The sequence below is a fragment of the Leopardus geoffroyi genome, chromosome B4, assembly GCF_018350155.1.
Source record: "Leopardus geoffroyi isolate Oge1 chromosome B4, O.geoffroyi_Oge1_pat1.0, whole genome shotgun sequence".
In the NCBI taxonomy this organism is placed as follows: domain Eukaryota; kingdom Metazoa; phylum Chordata; class Mammalia; order Carnivora; family Felidae; genus Leopardus; species Leopardus geoffroyi.
In genome coordinates this window covers 112219812-112232597 of record NC_059341.1, presented here as the reverse complement: position 1 = coordinate 112232597, position 12786 = coordinate 112219812, and the positions used below count along the sequence as shown (strand labels likewise).

Genomic DNA, 12786 nt, shown 5'->3' with positions numbered 1-12786 from the left:
CTGAATGTTTTATCGAAGTATAAGATATGTACCCAAATTGGACAAGTTGATGAATTTTCACAATGTGACATGCCATTTAACAAACACTCAGAGCAAGAACCATTACTAGTGCCCCCAGGAGTACCCCCTTGTGCTCCCTTGTAGCTACTATTCTCCCTCTACTATTCTTTCTCTATTATTCGTCAGCCTTTTAACTACGTTATTGTCTCAGGCGGTCATGCGTGGGGTCCCGTCTGCCCCGAGTGTGTTCTCCCTGCACATGTCAGTTTGAATCACCCCTCACTGCACTCAGGTCTCTGCTCAAATACCTTTTCCTCAGGAAGGATCACTAACCGCTCCGTACAACACTAAGGGTGAAGAATATATAAAAGTCCTGTGAACATCTGTGATACTATCAGTGAACCGTTTTGCAATGAGCGATGTCAGCGCCCGCCAGGCCGCCTCTCTGTTCTGCTCAGGTTCGTCGGGTTCATCAGATATCGCTGTGTTTGAAAGTAGGACTGAGTGTCATCTTTATCTTTGTGACAGGTAGCAGCTCTTCCAAGCCAGTGTAACTGTTCTCAGCTTTTCAATTTGAAGAAGTTCTTTTGAAGACTACCATTTTAAGAATTGTGAAAATTTTGCTGTGAAAAGCCTTGACTACTATGTTCTTAAATGAATGTTAATTTCTGAGGTTTCGGATTTTGTGGGTTTTCCCCACACCCCCCCCCTTTTTTTTTTACTTTCCTTTTATTTTATTTACTGTACATGCTGCACATCCAGATTGCATATCAAAAAGACACTGGTTATTTTTACGCTTTCTTAATTACAACTGTTATCAGTGCCAGGCTCTCACCACACCATTTGCTCTCCTGCAAATCAACTACTTCTCATTTCCAGTTAAACAACTAATTTTCAATTTTGTCTGTTGTCCTTTCAGCCTTTACAGTCATTTGGAATAAAAATTCAATTTCAGTGGAAAAAAAAATGGGTTAAAGACCTAAATGTGAGATCTGAAACCATAAAACTTTTAAAAGAAAACATAGCAGTAATTTCTTTGACATCAGCCATAGGAACATTTTTCTAGGTATGTATCTTCAAGTAAAACAAAAGCAAAAGCAAAATAAACTATTGGGACTATACTAAAAAAAAAAAAAAAAAAGCTCTTGCACAGTGAAAGAAACCACCAACAAAACAAAAAGACAACGTAGTGAATGGGAGAAGATATTTGCAAATGATGAATCCAATAAGGGATTAATATCCAAAATATATAAAGAACTTACAACTCAACACCCAAAAAACAAATCATCTGATTAAAAGATGGGCAGAGGACCTGAATGGACATACTTCTAAAGAAGACATATGTATGGCCAAGAGAAATATATACAGATGCTCAACACCACTAATTGTGAGAACAAGATATCACTTTATACCTGTCAGAATGGCTAGAATCAAAGAGACAAGAAATAAATGTTGGCAAGGATGTGAAGAAAGAGGAACCCTCCATATACTGTTGGTGGGATCGTAAATTGGTACAGCTACTCTGAAAAACAGAATGGAGATTCCTCAAAATATTGAAAATAGAATTTTATGATCCAGTAATTCCATTACTAAGTATTTACCCAAAGAAAATAAAAACACTAATTTAAAATGATATATGCACCCCTATGTTTACTATAGCATTTTTTACAGTAGCCAAAATATGGAAGCAACCCAAGTGTCCATCAGTAGATGAGTAGATAAAGAAAATGTGGTACACACACACACACACACACACACACACACACAGGAATATTACTCAGCCATAACAAGGAATGAATTGTGGCAACATAGGTGGACCTCAGACATATTATGCTAAGTGAAATAAGTCAGAGAAAGACAAATACCATATGATTTCATTTGCATGTGGAATCTAAAAGACAAAACAAATGAACACAAACAAAAAAAAGCAGAAACAAACGATAAGTACAAAGAACACATTGTGCTTGCCAGTGGGGATGCTGGGAGGCTGGGCACAGTAGGTGAAGGGGACTAGGAGGTATGGAAAATGGATGAATAATTTCTAAAAGTCCTCTGAACATATATATTTTCTTAATTTAATTTTTTTAAATTCACATCCAAATTAGCTAGCATCTAGTGCAACAATGATTTCAGGAGTAGATTCCTTAATGCCCCTTACCCATTTAGCCCATCCCCTCTCACACAACCCCTCCAGTAACATTCTGTTTGTTCTCTGTATTTAAGAGTCTCTTGGGGCGGCTCCGTCGGTTAAGTGGCCGACTTCGGCTCAGGTCACGATCTCACAGTCCGTGAGTTCGAGCCCCGCCTCGGGCTCTGTGCTGACCGCTCAGAGCCTGGAGCCTGTTTCAGATTCTGTGTTTCCCTCTCTCTCTGACCCTCCCCCGTTCATGCTCTGTCTCTCTCTGTCTCAAAAATAAATAAACGTTAAAAAAAAAAATTAAAAAAAAAAAGAGTCTCTTATGTTTTGTCCCCCTCCCTGTTTTTATATTATTTTTGTTTCCCTTCCCTTATGTTCATCTGTTTTGTCTCTTAAAATCCTCATATGAGTGAAGTCATATGATATTTGTCTTTCTCTGACTAATTTCGCTTAGCATAATACCCTCCAGTTCCATCCACGTAGTTGCAAATGGCAAGATTTCATTCTTTTTGATTGCCAAGTAATACTCCATTGTGTGTGTGTGTGTGTGTGTGTGTGTGTGTGTGTGTGTGTGTATTACATCTTTATCCATTCATCCATCGATGGACATTTGGACTCTTTCCACACTTTGGCTATTGTTGATAGTGCTGCTATAAACATTGGAGTGCAAAACATATATGATATTATTAATGAACTGTCTCCCCTATGATGTTGTGATTCCTTGAGGTAAGGGATTCTGTCTTCTTTTTGTAGATCTTATTTGTAGCATAATACTTTAGAACCTAAATAGTGTAATGCTCATGATAATTCATTGTTTTCCCTATTTTGTCTCCCTTAGCTCCAGATAATTTAGACTCTGATATAAATATTTAATAATTTTATGAACTGTGGTGGAGCATCAACTTTTTGTATATTTTTTGAAAGGGGTAGTATACAACATTATAGCTTGAAACTTTAAAACTCACTTTAACTTTTTAAAGTTAACTGGAAACAGTGCATACTTAAGTCCAATGAATTTTATCTATGACTAAAGAAGTGAGAAGGTTTTCAGTGACTTTATATTCTCTTTTAACAGTAATGCTAATTCTATTTCAAGTTTATAAAGTCGTATTTTTTCTAAGATTCTGCAGTCTAGACTTAGTGATTCTCATTGACCTGGTTCCTATTATTGGGGTAATTTGGGGGCTACATGCATGTATAAAATTTGGTTTGGGGGCAAGAATTAGATCTAGCTTTCATTGGTTTATTTGTTTATTCTTTGTCCAAGGGCATTTATTTCCACCATTGATTGCATTTGTCTTTATTTCCTTAAAGCCTTAAGCTAATGTCTGACATACACAATTCTTTTATTAATTGTAGAATGTCAGAGCAGAAAAAGATTTTCAAGATCACCTTTTCCAGCCATAAAAGACATCACTGGTCAATTAGCAAAATTGGAAAATAGTTGGTAGATTAAAGTATTGTCAGTAATCAATTTCCTGAAGTTGATACTGCTATGGGTATGTAAGAGAACATCCTTATTCTTAGAAAAACACAATGAAGTATTTAGGAATAAAGTTACCATGATAATGTATTCACTTCCAAATGGTTCAGGGAAAGAAAAAAAACAACTGTGTGTGTGTGTGTGTGTGCGCGCGTGTGTGTGTGTGCGCGCGCACACACACTTATGTGAGCATGCAAGCTCGTTCATGTACACAGAGTGAGTACAAGTGAGTGTAAGAGTAAATTATAAACCAAGTGGGGCAAAATATTAACAACAAGTAGATCTGGCAAAGGGTAGGGTTGTTGGGTGGCTCAGTCAGATGAGCCTCCTACTCTTGATTTCAGCTCAGGTCACGATCCCAGGATTGTGGGATTGAGCCCTGCCCCAGGCTCCTGTTGAACAGGGAGACTGCTTAAGATTCTGTCTTTCTCCCTCTGTCCCTCCCCACTGCTTTCTCTCTCTCTCAAAAATAAAATTAAATTAAAAAAAAAAAGATCTGGCAAAGGGTATATTAATGTTCTTTATTCTTATGTTTCCTCTTAAGTGTGAAATTATCTTCACACAAACATTTTTTAAAAATCATCATTCTCAGCTCTCTCAGGAAAAGCATTTAGTCTTCATGACACAGATGTTAAGTAACTTTCCCAGTTATCCTGAGAGTTAGAGACAGAACTACTCCTAGTCCTGAGGGCCTGTGTTATGCTGCTATCTTCTAGTAAATTGTCATTGAGCTCCAGCCAGATGCAGGGACCAGTAATCCTGACTTGTGGCTGCATAGAACACAGCCAAGCTTGCACAATAGTGATGTAGCTTTGAGTTACTTTAAAAAATATTTTTTTTCCATGACCTGGTCAGGCTTAAAAACCTCCAGCCCCTCTGTTACCTGGACATTGTGTTACTAGGTATCCTGTCCATTGTAATGTGCCTACATTTTAACAATCAGTGGTTTGTTCTTCTCTTTCTTCATAGCTACTGCTTCTTGGGATACGTTCCTCATGCTATGGAATTGCAAGCCACAAGCTAGAGCTTTCAGATATGTGGGTCACAAGGATGTGGTAACCAGCGTGCAGTTTTCCCCACTTGGAAACTTACTGGCATCTGCTTCAAGAGACAGAACCATTAGACTCTGGATTCCTGATAAGTAAGAGAAACAAAGTAACCTGATATACTCTGGATTTAGGCATGTGAAAGAAAATAAGCCTGGCTGTTCCTTCTGCACTGATCTAGAATGCCTGAACCCCCAGTTGCCTGCGCTGTTCTTAGTCTGAGTCACACGCGAGATGTACTGCCCTCGTCATAAAGTTAGCAAACTATTTCATACCATTTTTTCCTCATCTTTAACTCTGAATTATCTCTTCTATTTGAAACCTATTTCTAACCATGGAAATATGCTTCAGGTTTTTTTTTTTTTTTTTGGCTGGGGGATGGTTATCAATCCCTTTTATAAATCTGATGTAACCTTCACATTATCTCCCCAGAGAGATACACAATTACATATGTAACTGAAATTTTGTAGTTTATTAATCTACTGTTGCCAGTTTGTGGATCTTCTGTGGGCCTTTGGATCTCTATTAATCCCTGTGCCAGAACTATTCTTTGATGCATATAATTCATTATTGGGCTCTGGAGTTTTCTTGCTGAAGAAAGTTTCTGACAGATGTTTAAATCTGACTTGACAAATCATTATGACAAATCTCTCTGTACGAGGCTTTTTAAATCCTAGCTGATAGCTTGTCTATTTTAAGCCATTATGGAGCCATGATATTTTAAAAAGCTTTTGAACTTTTTTTTTGAACTCTTAATTATATGTTTTCAAACACACATGAACATAGAACAAATAGCACAACACTCCCTTCCCTCATACTCATCCACCAGATCCAACAGCTATCAGTTGTTTCACCTATCCTCCGCGCCCCCCTTTTTAGCTAGATTATTTTTAGAACAAATCCCACACATCATATCATATCCCCCAGTAAATATCTTAGAGAATAAGCATTTGAGCATTTTCCTTGGGTCTTTTGTGGCAAGATTTGATTTGTGGTATGTGACTGAACAGGCTCAGGCACTCTCAAATCAAAGTTCATGGGGCATCTTCATGGCAGTGGACACTTTTTTTTTTGTGTGTGCCATCACCCAAGAGAATCTCCATGCTGAGAAATCTGAACATTACCCTAATGGTAGCACAAACTACTGAAGAGAAGTGACATGTTGTAATGACGCTGTGGTGGCAATGTAGAGGGGAACTAGGAGGGAGGGAGACTGGTTTGGGGTCCAAAAGGGAAGATGTTTTCTAAAATCCTTAACTTTGGGGATTTAGGGCTAGTGGTTTTGCTGTCTTCAGCACATCACAACTTCAAGCTCTCAGTACTAATTCTAGGAACTCTCAGTGAACAAACTGTACAAGGGTAGATGAGCTAAAAGCACACTGAGTCATTTTTTGTAGTGGCTGATCCCAGTGCAACAGTTAGGCTTATGTAGATGTCTCTGTTTCCTCTTTCTAAATCAAATCATATGGGGCCAGGGCAATCGTGGATTATGGCAGTGGGATGGAAGCTGGTATATCAGTTACTGCGGTTTAACAATCCTCAAAACTTAGCTTAATACAATAACTGTCATTTGTCATAATTTTGTGGGTTGTCTGGGTGATTCTTGTGCCCCATTTGATGTTGGCTTTACTCATGCAGCTTATTAAGCACCTCACTCATGTACCTGGGGCCTGGTGCTGGTTACTGGCTGGGGCATCCTGTCTTCCAGTGGCCTCTCTCCAGCAGGATAAGGACTTCTGACCATGTGCCAGCCGGGTTCTAGGACAGTAAAAATGGAAGCCGCTAGGCCCTTTGAAGGTCTAGGTCGGAAACTTCCACGGGGTCACTTCTGCCTCATGTTATTGGCCAAAGTAAGCCACAGCCAGCCCAGATTCAGAAGGACGAGAAAGCGGTAGAATCTACCTCCTGGGAGGTGGAGGCGGGCAGTGTGTGTACAGGGACGAGAGGGATGCTGGCAGCTGTATGTGCAGACATTACGGCTGGTGACTGGCAGGCTGAGGAGGAATAATAGTAGGAGCAAGCGTGGAAGCAGTTCCGGCCTGGAGTTCGTCACAGTGGGCGGTCCAGAGAACTTGGGCCGAAAGCGAAGGCAAGTTTGTGGGAGGCAGAGAGCCAATGTCAAGGCAAGGTGGGGAACTGCTAAGCAGTTAAACAGCTGCACAACAAACACAAGGCACTCCTGTCGTGGGTTTTTATATCCGGTTGAGACCGGATCCAGGGGTTGGACTAGGCTGTAGCCGAGAAGAAAACCCCTGAGAAAGAAGGCAAGCAGGATAGGTTGCTGGAGTGTGGACTGTCTCCTGGCTTCCCAGTCACAGCAGATGCCAGTCTTGTCTTCGTTTTCTCTAGGCCAAACTCTCCTCCTAACTGCTACTCCTAGAACTTCCCCTTGAAACCTCACTGAACCAGGCTCTGAATGCTCCATCCCATTTCTTTAAATATCAATTTTTGTTTTTCCTGGAGTAATATACATCGGGTGATGGAGATTTATTACCAGGTCACTTTTGCCTTCTATAGACCACTGGAGGGATAAGCCAGGATGGATCTAGGAACCTTTAAGTAGTGACTCTCACCAGTGGAGTTCAACAAAATGTATCTAGCTTTTTTTATATGCCTGATATTGTGCTAGGGGCTGATCTTTAAAAAAATAAAAAATGAAAAAAAATTTTTTTAATGTTTATTTATTTTTGAGAGAGACAGAGACAGAATGCAAGTGGGTTAAGGGCAGAGAGAGGGAGACACAGAATCCGAAGCAGGCTCCAGGCCCTGAGCTGTCAGCACAGAGCCTGACGCAGGGCTCGAACACATGAGCTGTGAGATCGTGACCTGAGCTGAAGTCAGATGCTCAACCGACTGAGCTACCCAGGCACCCCTAAAAAAATTTTTTTTAATGTTTATTTATTTTTGAGAGAGAGAGAGAGAGAGAGAGAGGGAGAGGGAGAGGAACAGAGAGAGAGGGAGACACAGAATCTGAAGCAGGCTCTAGGCTGTGAACTGTCAGCACAGAGCCCCGTGAGGGGCTCGAACCCACCAGTGGTGAGATCATGACCTGAGCTGAAGTCGGCCACCCAACCGACTGAGCCACCCAGGTTCCCCACCCCCCCTTTTTAAAAATTAATTATTTTAATGTTTGATGCTGGTCTTATAGGGATAAATAAATCATCATTCCTGTCCTCAAAAAAACTCACAGCTTAATAGAAGGGAAAGAGGTCTATTTTTTTTTTTAAATACTGTATAATGTAATAAGCAAAATAGATGTAGCAGATAAGGAGCAATTAAGCCTGCCTGGGTTGCTCAAGGAGGTTAGGGTGGGGGAACTAATCCAGGGTGAGAAAAAGCAGGAAGTGCAAAGCCAGAGGTGTGTTTGAAGCTTGGGGACTGTTCTGAGTCCAAAGTTCAGTGTAACAGCCGATGCCTTGTGGAAGAACTTGGTCACTGTACCTTTTCTTGGAAGGTAGCCCGTGACACATTTACACTGAGATTTACATGCTTAGAATATGCTTTTAGCGAGGGACTAAGAACAGTATGTAGGTGACTGGAGGGGATAAAAGATTAGAGCAGGGAGACCAGTTAAGAGGCTTTCGCAAAAATCTAGGTAAAGGATACATAGGGTGTATCTATCTGAATGTAAGCAGAGCTGATGTGGAAAAGGAAGAATATCTGAAAGGATATCTGGCAAGTGATAGCAGTATTTCTATCACTAAATCGGTTTTGTCGACCTATTGGATGTGGGAGGAGAAGGGGGAGTGGTTGAGTATGATTTCCAGGCTCTGCAAATTCTGTTGCCTGATGTGTTTCAAACAGTTATGTATAAATACAACTTTCTAAATGGAAAAAAAAATTGCTAAGTCTGGATGTAGTATAAAGTGAAGTAACCCGGGGGAACTTTGGAGTCCTGACACAAGTAGTATTTCCCAGATGCCACCTTTGAACTCCAGGGTGTCTGCTAGCCTGCCCCTGACTATTTTAACTTTTTTTTTTTTTTTTCTGGTGTTTCTCCTTAAATGCCACACATTATTTTCTCCATCTTTTCTTTCCTATTCTCCTTTTCCCATCCTAGCCAAGGGGAAAAAAAAAAAAAAAAAAAAAAAAAAGCAGCAGCAGCAGCTGAAATTTCAAAGTATTGAGAATTGGAATACAGTTGTTACCATTTGTCCTTTGTTTTGCTTGTGGGTGTAAGATTGGGCCCTGGGTGAGCAAGGCCTTGGATATGCCCCAGGGGTCTGAGTTCTCATTGCTGGTAGGTGGAAACTGCAGTGAGTCAGAGAGTGAGATTACCTAGAGACGTTCTGTAAAGGGGGAAATGGCAGAAGGGATGTCTCTTCCTTCCCAGCCCAGACTGCCAGTCCACACAACTTCCACGTGACCCCAGCTTGAAAACACTTCCTTGGAGCTGTTCACTGAATTGATCTTAGCTTTTCTAGGTTGCAGGTTCCTTAAACTGTTTACTGCTATTTCTAGGGGAACAACAGGAACTTAAAATTCATGGTAGAGATTTGTCCAGAATATTGTTTCTGTAGCTTTTAATTAAAACAAAAACACCAAGTGCATTTCTGGGTGGGACCATGAGGGTCTTTTCTTGTTAAGTATCAGTTGTGACTTCAGTGAATAAAACTAGCTCTTTAGAGGGTTGATGAAGAAACTTTTCATACTTTCATCAGTTCTTTTACAGGAGTTAAACTGTTTTAAATGTTTCAAAGACTGTATACTGATTAGATATTGATTATACCTAAATCAAGTTTTATAAATATTACACTGTTTATTTCCAGGAGAGGAAAATCCTCTGAATTTAAAGCTCATACAGCTCCAGTTCGAAGTATAGACTTTTCAGCCGATGGCCAGTTTCTAGCTACAGCTTCTGAAGACAAATCTATCAAAGTATGGAACATGTATCGCCAGCGTTTCTTGTATTCCTTGTACCGACATACCCACTGGGTACGCTGTGCCAAGTAAGTGTGAAGTTTCCTAATGAGATTTCCGAATTTTCTTTTTCCTGCTACGGTCTGTGTTTACCTCCCAACCCCCAGAAAAGGGGATCAAGGACAAATTCATTCATTCTTTCATTCAGCAAGTATTTGTCATGTGCCTGCCATGTGCTGGGAATAATAGTAAGCAAAACAGTCAAAACCCCCTACTGTCATGAGCTTCCATTCTAGAAAGGGGAGCTAGATAATAAACAGGTAGGAAAATGAGACAGTAGGTCAGATGGTGCTAAGTGCCATGGAGAAAAAAACAGCTGGATTGGAAGAGGGCTGCAATTTTAAACAGCAACCGCCTCACAAAGACAAGGTGGCCTTTAAGCAAAGATCTAACAGAGGGCAGGGGGTGAGGCTTGCATGTGTTTGGGAAAGGCCTGTCTCAGAGGAAACCAGTACAGAAGCCCTGGGGTGGGAGCTGGTGGCTGTTTGAAGACCGCAAGGAGGCTGGTGTGGAGGAGAGTGTGGGGAAGCAACAGGAGCGCCGGGGAGGGAGGCTGCAGCTGGGTCGGGAACAGCTGACGGATGTTCTGAGCGACAGGAGATGCCACTGGAGCATGCGCATCTCTCTGAATAACATTTTAATGCGATGGTTCCAACTGCTGTGCGGAGAAAAGCTGTCAAAGTCAGGGCAGAAGCAGGGGATGTCGTTAGGAGGCTGTGTGCAGTAGCTCAAATCCAGCTTGGACCAGGGTGTTGGCAGTGGAGATTTCGAGAAGTCGGATTCCACCTGCCATTTGCAGATACAACCAACATACTTGCTGTTACATTGGATGTGACAGGGAAGGAGGAACTAAGAGTGACTCCACAATCTGGCAGTCTTTGGGACAAGTACTATTGTATTACAATGTCAACTAACAGCCATGGAGCCCTTTCTATTTCCAAGAGACACCGCCTAAGTACTTAAAATAATTCCCTATCAGAACTGCTCTGGGAGAGTAGGGCTATTGTGTGGGTTTTTTATTATTATTGTTTTACAATTTTTTTTTTTAGGGCTATTGTTTTTTTCCCCTGTTTTGCAGCTGAAGGAAGTGAGTTTCAGAGTTAAAGTTAGAACTTGTCTATTTGAAAGGATAGAAGCCCAAAGAAATTATTTCTCTCCTCTCCAAGTTGTTAATTGGCTGATGTTTGGTGACGTTGGAGTAGAGAACCAGGGGCTGCAGGCCTCGAGAGAGACTGTCTACATGCCGGCTCTACTCTCTCAAATGCCCTGGTGGTGAGGTCACTGCCAGCTCTAAGCCGAAGTCCTCATAGCTTTGCGACTGGACAGGAAAAGCTCCTACCTCCAGTTAGAAAAGAACTATGGGCAACTCTCAGCTTGGATCCCGTGCCCATCCCTTCACCAGGGAGTAAGATACTGTGGTTGTCACAGGTTAGCCAGGCACCTGACAGAGACCAGTCATCCCAGTCTGGGGTGAGAGGGCATACCAACCATGTGTTCTGGTGGTGGACAGAGAGGACAGCTCTTAAAAGAAGGGGGCTGGCATCGACGTGGTCCCTGGGGGGAAATCTGTGCAGGCTGCAGCCAGCCAACCGTGTGCACACTGTATGAAACAATGTGCCAGGCATCTTCAGCTCTGACGTGGTGGAGTGGTAGTGGGAGCCTCGCTCTGTCTTGCCTTCTGTCCCGTGCTGCTGTCATCATGCTCTTAGTGGGACATTATTGTTCAGGTGCTGATTATAATCTATGGTAGTGAGTCTAAGAAGAAGACAAAAAGTTCTACTTTTAGCCAATAGTTTTTTTCTTCTAGAGTTGTCAGCTACTTTTGACTCTGGCCAAAAGAAATACAGAAAGTATTATTTCTATATGCCTTATAGCTGTGTGGTCAAGAACATGGACCTGGGACCTAAATGTATAGGTTAAAATTCCAGCCCCAGCACTTACCAGCTCTGTGACCTTTGGGAAAATTACCTAACTTCTCAGTGCCTTAGTTTTCTTATCTGTAAAATTAGGCTGATGATAATAGTAACCTGCCACACAAGTTGTCATGGTATTTAAATGAGTACATACACATAAAGCATTTAGAATCATGCCTCCCATGGAGTAATCACTAGACAAATCTTAACTATCATCCTCATCCTCATTGGACATCTCAATCTTGTTTCGTTTTTAAAGCTATTATATAACTTGAGTTGATAATTTTTTCCCACCTAAGGAGGTGACATATGTGAAGGTCCCAAGAGGCTGGTCAAATCACTTGTATTTATTTATTAAGTGATGTACACAGAGATCTATCATCTAGTGGATCAATCCCAGAGAACAGACAGAGGCACAAAAAGCTAGGCCAAGTATTGGGAGTCATTCTTTAGCCCCCACTAGGACTGACTCTGGAGATGTTTGACAAAGACACTGGTTTTTGTTACCTTTATCAGGTGGCTCATCAAAAGCAAAATCATTGAGGGGCGCCTGGGTGGCTCAGTCGGTTAAGCGGCCGACTTCGGCTCAGGTCATGATCTCACGGTCCGCGAGTTCGAGCCCCGCGTCCGGCTCTGTGCTGACAGCTCAGAGCCTGGAGCCCGTTTCAGATTCTGTGTCTCCCTCTCTCTCTGCCCCTCCCCTGTTCATGCTCTGTCTCTCTCTGTCTCAAAAAAAAAAAAAAAAAAAAGCAAAACCGTTGAATGAGAGCCATTATTTATCCAGTGGGTCCCTATGTGTCTGTTTTCTTCCTGAAATAATTTAAGGTGGTCTATAATAAATGCCATACAACTAGAGGGAATGAAGAGACATTTCTATGTAGAACCGTGTCACCTTGGGTAGTGCAAATTTGGCAGGTGTAGCCTGAGTTTCCTGCAACCAAGGGATTGATGGAATGATGGTGGCTGACATGTCTTCATGTTTTTAAACAAAAAGGAATCCCGACAAGTTGTTAAGATAAGAGAAAATTTTTCCTGTAGAAGATTCTAGGAGATATTTTATTCCTTGTCCTTGTGCCGAAGCATGTATGTATAATATAAATGCTAAAGAAGGGGCACCTGGGTGGCTCAGTGGATTGAGCGTCTGACTTCAGTTCAGGTCATGATCTCCCGGTTTGTGAGTTTGAGTCCCACCCCACCCCACCCCCTTCGGACTCCCTGCTCTCAGACTGTCAGTGCAGAGTCTGCTTCGGATCCTCTATGCCCCTCCCCTGCTTGCACTCTCCAGTT

General features: G+C 41.7%; 1 protein-coding gene across 7 annotated transcripts in view; it reads left to right on the top strand.

Moving 5' to 3' along the window:
- POC1B (POC1 centriolar protein B) overlaps positions 1 to 12786 on the top strand; it is a 98848-nt gene that overhangs the window by 17309 nt on the left and 68753 nt on the right. For 5 of the 7 annotated variants that reach the window (XR_006709428.1, XM_045466103.1, XM_045466107.1 and 2 more), the window contains 2 exons: positions 4590 to 4761; positions 9436 to 9615. Coding sequence is in view for 6 of the 7 variants with exons in the window: in XM_045466103.1 (XP_045322059.1) it covers positions 4590 to 4761; positions 9436 to 9615 (352 nt within the window). In the remaining variant the exon portion in view is untranslated. Of the gene's footprint in view, positions 1 to 319; positions 459 to 4589; positions 4762 to 9435; positions 9616 to 12786 lie in introns of all 7 variants that reach the window. The other 2 variants (XM_045466104.1, XM_045466105.1) reach the window with 1 other exon arrangement.